Below are 8,582 nucleotides of genomic sequence, written 5' to 3'. Positions count from 1 at the left end.
GTCTGTAATGGGTGTGCCCAGGTGATGCATGCTCTCGGGGGCCGGACTTAGCTCCTGCTTCAGGTGTGTCTTTGTGATACAGAGTTACTGAACGTTGCGGGGCAAACGGTAAAGAGGTAAACACACAGATCCAGGTCAACAGAGGGAAACAACAGTCGGTCGAGGACAGAAAGAGCAAGAGAGAGAAAAGAGCGAGCAACAGATGAGAGAAAATGGAGAAAATGAGAACACCATTGGTCCCTTTATGCTAAAGATTTCCAGGAAGCTTAGGGATTGCTACCTGTCTGAACTTGCAGTGGGAAAGGTAACTTGTGGGACCATTTTTTTTTCCTCTTCTTCTTCTTTTTGTGTACTTGTGTGCTTTGGGGGATTTCATGGGCCAGATAGAATGGCATGCAGATTTGCCTAGACGCAAGCTGAGAAGGCAGCTAGAATAACAGGTTTGATACACAGACAGTTCGGGGCCATAGGATCCTTTTTGAATGCAAGAAGCGCCGCTTGGAGCGTTGACCTTGGATCAAGTCAATTTGAAAATAGGCTAATAGAGGCTAACATATGCTTATTACAGCTAATTACACTGTTGGTCGATCAGAGGGGAAAGAAGAACTCGGGCCCTTTTACTTTCCGTATGAATATGTTTCTTGGCTCATATGTGGCTTTGAATTTGCATATGAAAAAGCTCTCATGTCAGCACATGCAAAATCAAGGAAAATACAAGGCAGGTTATTAGTTTTACTTTTTAAAATAAGTACGCAACATGTTGTGCTTTTGGTGTATTTGCCTTGTTTCCAAGGCATTGCTCATGTCTTTTGTAGATCACTACAAGCTTACTTACGATGGCGTACAAACCGTCCCAAATTTCCTGGACATTTTGCCAACCAGGGTGAGTTTACACGGTGTGCTCATGCATTTTTTATGATGGAAAAATTCACAGTTGCGAAAGTAGCATCGACTGGTGTGAAGGGATATTGTGTTCGATGTATTATGAACTTGTACAATTGTGATTTGGATGTAAACAAAGGGCTCAGCCCCACCCACCCACAACAATTCACAACACAAGACTCTCGTACTGAAATTGGCTGACGGCTCTGTTACTGTTAAAACTAACAGTTATTAATATTAATATAAATATAAAACATGTCTATATCAGAGTTCATGAAACTTACAATACAATATGTAATATGTAAGCAGCTACTCTTTTAGCTGGTTGAGCTGGAGATTGTTATATCTAGTTAATATACAGTTAACTAGTTTATTTCAGTGGTTCATAAAGGGTCACCAGTTACATCTGAGGGGTCATGAGGGGATTACCGGGAGAGGAAATAAGTAAAAACACAATTTGAGATTTTTATCATCGCTTTACCTATCGGGATCTCAAACGGTTATTGAAATAAAAACATCTGAGAAGTTTAGAGGAAAAATATTGCTAACAACTCATACACTTCTGAAACATGACTGTTCTTTTTATGAGGCTACTAGCCATAGAGGTTAAGGAACCTTAAACTACTTTATCTAAAGTAGTGTAAGCCTATTATGTGCTTATTTTAAAGAAAACTCTCCACCTGTAAAGTACAATATTTAAGTAGAAATATAAAGTTGGAAAGTACTTAAAAACTGTCCATAACTCCAGCACTTGAGTAAATATATTTACGAACATGGGGCACCTTAACAATGTGTCCCTGTAGCAGTATTATAGCTCTTATCTCGTGGCTGCTTTGACGTTACTCAAATGTCTCTGCGGTGCTGTTGCATGTCTCACACTTCTTCTTCTTCTTACTATTAAAGTGCTGTGAGTCATCTGCTGTCTGCGATATGACTTGGGCTGCGGGATCTTGCTGACCAGCCACCGTGTGTGGCAATATGGAGTTGTTGATAAGACTGAACAACTAATGCTGCCGAGACAAACTCTTATTCAGTGATTGCACTTGTCCGCAGGCGGTTCAAATGGTTTCAACGCTGCGAGAAAGGTCTGATTTTAAACAACACTCGGTATTAATGAGCCTCCATTTGTTCTTCCTGCTTGTGTCATCTGTTTTCTGGGGTTTCTGTGGTTGTGATTAGGAGACAAGATGCTGGAGTGTAACAAGCAAGGACGAAACCATTAAGAGATCCACTTAAATATAACTTGTATTGCATTGCAGCATTTAAATTCTGATTCACCAAACCTATTATAAGATTATTATTCAATTAACGCTAAATATGATGTTAGTTATAATTTCAAATAGGAGGAAGCTTGAAAATTCTGTGTAGGTTTTAATGGCTTATGAATGTTAAGCATACTATTTATTACACTATTTCATTAAAGTTCTAAATATATTTGTTGCATCTTGTGCCTTCAGATTGATTGATTGAAACACCAAATGATCTCCACTACACACATTTGTCGATGTCTGTTTGAAAGTGTTCTCTAATTTTCACTCTGTCTTGTGAAATAACGTATTTCTGTTGTTTCCGCGTCACCAATCTTTGTGGTGCAGCAAATGAAACGAGCCTGAGAGAGAAAATCATTGTCTGGTTCAAGTGCACATGCAGTCTGTGAGGTTGGGTCAAAGATTAGCGGGTCACAGCAGGCCTAAAAATACTCACAAGCACTGCCTCAGACTAAACACGTAATGATTATACGATGTGTTGCTTGACTGTCGATTCCCTCGTTTGGTGCAGCGCCCCCCTTTTCCAATAAGACAAATGGGTTAAGCGCCTGTTTTGTACGGTTCTCCTCTTCAGGCAGAGCCCTCACCGATGAAGACCACCTGGTACTGTCCTCCAGAGCTGGTAAGGCCAGAGCGCGCTGCACATTGTAACATGAATGGGAGAACGTGCCTGTGAGCGAGTACAAGTATAGAATAGGGTAACTGTGTCAGGGACTTTCCCCCGAGGCTAAAACGGGATCGCTAGAGCTCCATGCAGCGTGAGAGAAATGAGCAGTTTGATTTGATGTCTTTTTTGTGTGTTTTACTTGGATATTGGATCTCTAGTAGAACATGTCTCTATCATTTTAATGAGACCGTCTATTGTGTGTGAGTCTGTTTCATTCAGTAAAAAGACGACGTTAAATTCAGTATCAGCAGTAAATAAAGTAACTTCTTGGTTATTTTGAACCAAACTGTTTATTCCTCCCAATGTTGAATGTCTTCTAATGAATTCCAAGTTCCATTTGGATTTTCATGTATTCTCTGCACCACTTGAAGGTTGTTAATCTTGTTTTCTCTGCTTCACTCAGTCCACTGTGGTGGAGGAGCAGGACGATGGAGTGATCTACACAGTGGTGGTCAAACAGCAGCATGGTGCCCCCGGCAGTCTGACGGTGAGTCATGTGGGACTGACTGGACACACACAATTGGAGGCGAGCAGTTGCCTATTTGCAGTAACATGAGCTTCCTTTCTTTTCCTTCCTGTCTTGCTCCAGTCGGTGGTTTCTCGCTCTCAGTGCCTGAAAGCGGGGACGGAAGAGAAGCTGGTGCTCCACCTCCTCCACTCCTTTGCTATGGGCGACTCCTCCTTCATCACCATCTTCCTCTCCACCTATCGATCCTTCTCCTCCACGAGCAGAGTGCTGGACATCCTTACTGACAGGTGAGGGGAGCTTCTATCTCTGTTCCAGGACGATAAAGTTTGTTGTTTTCTAAAAAGACAGAGGGCTCGTGTACGATTCGTCGTCTTAGAGTCTAATCCATTTAGTAGATGTGGAGATAAAGTCAATTTGATTGCTGCTGTGGGTTCTGTGCATGTCTGTACAACATTTCAAGGCAATCCACCCAATAACTGTTGAGATATTTCAGTCTGGTGGACCTCAATACTTCATACTAAACACTAAAGTGCAGATAAATGGTTTACATAAGAGTCGGCAAAACAATTTACTTTACACCTACTTTACCTTTTCACAAGATAAACTGATTTTAGTCCAGTTTTACAATTTGTCTTCAAGCTGAGTCTAATTTAAACAGCAGTCTGTAGATTAACTGCGTAACTTAATTTAGAGACACTTCCGCAATGGAGGAGGCACCTGGGTCCCCATTTAAAATAACAGCAACATAATTCAGCAACAACAAAAAAAAGAAATAGCTTGCGAAGGCTTTTTCTTTTTCTACTTAAAGTCGTTAGTAAATAATGGAGGCATTTGTATGAAAACAGCTGTTTGGAAAGTTTCTCCAAAGAAGCGACACAAAGGAGAGCTTTGACTCGGTTTACCTGTAAACATCAGGGTGGAAAAACAAGCCACAAATACATTTATCACAAAGAGCATTATTTATGACACAGCAGATGCACATATTTGAAGCCGAAAGATATTTATGTTTATGTTTTGTTCTACTCCACTGACTTTCTCTGTTGTTAACAGATTGGAGAATCCGCCTGGGGACAGCGAGAAGAGCCATATGAGACAATCTTTCAACAAGTGAGTTTTTGAAAATGCTACCAAACATCTTTGTGCAACTCTTACTCTAAAATGCTGTGTGGTCGTGTGTGTGTGTGTGTATGTCACACACACACACACACACACACACACACACACACACACACACACACACACACACACATATACACTGTATGTATAAGTGCAAAGCTGTGTGTGCCATAAATACATCTTCTAAAGAAAGTCGTGCTTTTTGCTTATTTTTTCCCCGTTTCTGACTATGGTGAAAATAGTTTTCAGTGTTTTTTTAAATGACACGTTAAAGTGACAATAGAAAGTTTTCAGCTTTAACATATCATTGTGAAGTAAATGTTGATTGAACAATGTAATGGCCACAGAATAATGCCACCATTGCCGTTTAGATTGGTTCCCTATCAGCCGCGCTTTAACGATGCCATCCTGTTCCAATGGGACCGATCTCCCGGGAGAATGGATGCTTGATTTATGGCAGCTATCGGTAGCTATCCCCACCATTACCAGCCACCATAACATTTATTTTTACAATCAACACTTGAAATGGTCACGGCGCTTACAAATAACAAGTTTGTACAAAATGTAAACCGTACTTTGGTGTTTAATTTGTACCTCTTTATTTAAGATTTCATTAAACTTGTTCTTCTTTTTCTTTCTACAAAATGTATCTAAACACTGGCAACAAGGAAGAGCTTGGGTAGATAATAATGAGAGTAAATATGAAACTAAATGTAAATCATGTTTGAATTGACATCAAACACTTTTACCAGTGCTTTTTTTTTTTAAATCAGAGATTAGAGAATTATAAAAAGGTGCTGGTGCTCTGAAAAAGACGCTATGTGGACACAGGCCCTTATTCCTATTCAGAACGTAGACAGTGAGGAGGGCAACTCGTTGATCCTACCCGTCACCTAACTCATCGACTCATCTCTAAACCTGCTATTCTTGTCTAAACCCTGTGAGAACGAGATTTCCTGGCCAATTTTTAAATGTGTTGGAAAATATCAATATATTCAATCAATTCCAATCTGCAACAGCTTGTTCGACTGCTTCTGGCAACCTGCACCACCCCATGGCTTTAAACCAGAAACTGACCCGCCTCCCTTCTTTAGCTCCCAGAAAACTTCAGGATTGATTTTGAAAGTGTTTCTTTCCTTTCCTGATGCCAGGATTCTACCGACACAGGGAACCTTTTTGTTGTCTTTGTACACTTTGGAGGTCGGGGCTAAAGAATAAACAAAAAGATTACCGTGTTTCTGATGATGTGACCCATAAAGGTCAGAGTCTCATCCCCCTAAAGCCCTGGAAATAATGAATAATTTCTCCCCTCAACATCTCTCTCCTCATTCCCGCAGAGCGGTGTGTACGGTGTTCAGCACTTGGCTCTCTGAGTATCCCGAAGACTTTAAGTGTTTGGAGGAGCCCTCACACTTGCTGCGCCTGGTCCCCCTCCTCCCCCAGGACTCCTTGTCCGCGGTCGACCTCCGCGCTCGCCTCCTCCAGATAGCCGAGGAGCTCAGCGAGAAAGCCCTGCTGCCTGATGCCCATAAAGGTCTGTAAATTCACTGGGATTTAAATGACACCAGTTGAGGCCTCGCTAGAGGAGGTTTTAATGTAGAAATCTCAGTACAAAACCCAACTGGGGCTGCAAAAGACAAAGACAATATAACATGGGCAGGTTGTGGCTTCCTTGATTAGACAAATGTAATCAAACTGCTTCAGAGTTATATTATTATATATTATATATTATTGAACGTTGTTAAAAATCATTGAAAGAACATTTGACTGAAATACTCTGGATGCTACAGCTACGCTGTTAGCTTGTTGCCATGCTCACATTAGCATTTATCTCAAAGTACTGCTTCAGGTCCACATCAACTCTTTATCTTGTTTTCTCTCATCCTGTAATCTCAAGGTCATGAGTCAAATATCTCCATATCTCAACATAACAAAGTAATTTTCTCATTAAAATTAGATATTTATCTAGTTGCCTTGGGTTTTCCTGAGATAACTAAGCTGTTATCTTGAGAAAAGCCACGATTCTCTGGAACAAAGCAACTTCATTATCACACTGGACACGGTGAAGGATCAGAGCAGCAGCAACTCTGAGAGAAACAGATTTCTTTCGTGAACATGTTTGCCCTTTGCAGACCGGACCGGTTTCACCAGCCCTCCTCCGGACGCCTCCAAGTTTGAACCCACTAACATCCTTGGATTCCCTGCAGCGATCATCGCTGAGCAGCTCACCAGAATAGAGACTGTGAGTCCTCTCTAACAGGTTTTTGATGGTGGCATGAGGCAAAAATATTGACCAATGATGCTGAAATTTAATTATGATGCGGTGGAAGCTATTGTCCTTTGGAGTGTGTTTGCATGCGATTGTCAGCTGTATCTCAGCTTTGACGTCAGTGTTGACTTGAAGATTGAAGATTAGTTCAGGGACAGTCTGCTTTCTGTCATTGTAACCTGTTTTGTTATGATGAACTTTGACTACCTCACATGGTCCCATATTGTTATGCTATATTTCACCCACAGATAAAACACAACATCCACCTGTAGTCTCTTATGTGCAGTTTTGTTGCTGCTTAAACAGCAGTTTGTTAAGAATACACAGAAAGAAAGTGCTACATGAGCTACGGCGTGGCTGCAAACCATAGACCATATCAAATATGGACTTAGTTTCAGTAAAGCTCAAAGCGAGTGGCTGCGGGCTTCGCCATCTGGGTTTTTTAGTACGAGAAGAAACCATATTTAAATGAGAGGGTGGAAGAGCGAGGCTCGGTGCAGGCATGTCACGTTAGCATAACGCTAAGTTAGGAGCATAAGCTAGTGTTAGTTTGGTTAGCACAGCTGTTATATTAATTACAAAGCTAATTTCGGCTCGCAAAAAATACACTTGTTTATAATTTATCTACCGGGAAAAAAATGTCTCTTAGCTCAACGAGCTAAGCAAACAATCCAGGTATTGTGAGTTCAGTCACCTGCTAATTGGGGCTTTAACATTATATAAATAGAATAATAGTAGAATTTCACATATTAAATCACACATGGTACAACTTATATTAAATCCAGCGCTCGCACATTGGCCGTATTGTGTGATGCATTTTCCAAAAGGCACCAAGACCACAAACAAACACGGACCGGAGGTCAAGTTCAGTGTCTCACATTAGCCAAGGTGACACCCAGCAGACAGTCAGAGGCTTTCAGTAGGAAATTCAAGCAGGAAGACATTTCAGTGCAGGTCACATGATTTGATTAGTTACTTTTTTTATGAAACAGGTTGTTATTTATGAAATCTGTGTGCGTTCACTTGTCAGGAGCTGTTTGTCCGTCTGGTCCCGTATCACTGCCTTGGCTCACTGTGGTCTCAGAGGGACAAGAAAGGGAGGGAGGGCGTTTGTTGGTCCGTCCGGGCCACCATACGTCAGTTCAACAAGCTGGCCAATGCAGTTTTAGCTTCCTGCCTTTGTCCCACCAATCTGCGCAGCCAGCAGAGAGCCCGACTGCTGGAGAAATGGATCAGCGTGGCAGAAGTCAGTATGCATAAATCAAAGGACACATCTCTAAAAGAAAATGGAGGATTTTATGTCATTTTCACAGGCTAGAATTAGAAAGAAATGTTGCTCATCCTGAAAGGAAAATGTTAACAGTATGTCAGTTGGGGTTTCAAGTCTTCAAAAATCCCCAACTGTGCTTTTTCCTACAATAAACCCCCGTTAATCCCCCAAACATAATCCTATTCTCAGCTCTGACTTTGCACATACCATCACAAATTCATCTTGCTTTCTGCTGTGACTGTTCTGGTTATTTTACTTTAATCAATATCTGAGAGCAAAACACAGAAATGAAGTCGAGAATTATGGTTTATTTCTGGACAGCAGCAGCAAATCTCGAAATAGTGTTCTCACTGTTATAGTGCATTTGGTGGTCGATCACTTCTGGCAGTAAATATAAAGCAAGATTATTAGAAATCTGCATATTTTATACTCAAAGTAGACCCACAGTTCCTGTACACCTTTAGGAAATAGAAGAGAAAATGTACTCTGCATAAACAGTTCTAGAAATGTGCTGAGTCGAGAAATGTGATGTATGACCTCAAGGCAAACAGTAAAGCTTTTAAACTGCTTAAAAATGTCGGTCTTATACAAGAGAAATGTGGATTAACTGTAACAGCGTTATGGTTATTGTGCACAACAAT

General features: G+C 41.0%; 1 protein-coding gene across 1 annotated transcript in view; it reads left to right on the top strand.

Moving 5' to 3' along the window:
* Positions 1–8,582, top strand: part of rgl2 (ral guanine nucleotide dissociation stimulator-like 2) — a 31,880-nt gene that overhangs the window by 11,585 nt on the left and 11,713 nt on the right. Inside the window, exons 3-9 of the mRNA XM_079226884.1 lie at positions 2,725–2,772; positions 3,221–3,304; positions 3,407–3,573; positions 4,337–4,393; positions 5,740–5,936; positions 6,535–6,644; positions 7,702–7,917. Coding sequence (XP_079083010.1) covers positions 2,725–2,772; positions 3,221–3,304; positions 3,407–3,573; positions 4,337–4,393; positions 5,740–5,936; positions 6,535–6,644; positions 7,702–7,917 — 879 coding nt within the window. The remainder of the gene's footprint in view (positions 1–2,724; positions 2,773–3,220; positions 3,305–3,406; positions 3,574–4,336; positions 4,394–5,739; positions 5,937–6,534; positions 6,645–7,701; positions 7,918–8,582) is intronic.

The sequence above is a fragment of the Taurulus bubalis genome (genome assembly GCF_910589615.1).
Source record: "Taurulus bubalis genome assembly, chromosome: 12".
In the NCBI taxonomy this organism is placed as follows: domain Eukaryota; kingdom Metazoa; phylum Chordata; class Actinopteri; order Perciformes; family Cottidae; genus Taurulus; species Taurulus bubalis.
Note: the sequence above shows the minus strand (reverse complement) of the source record. Positions and strands in the feature narration are given on the sequence as shown.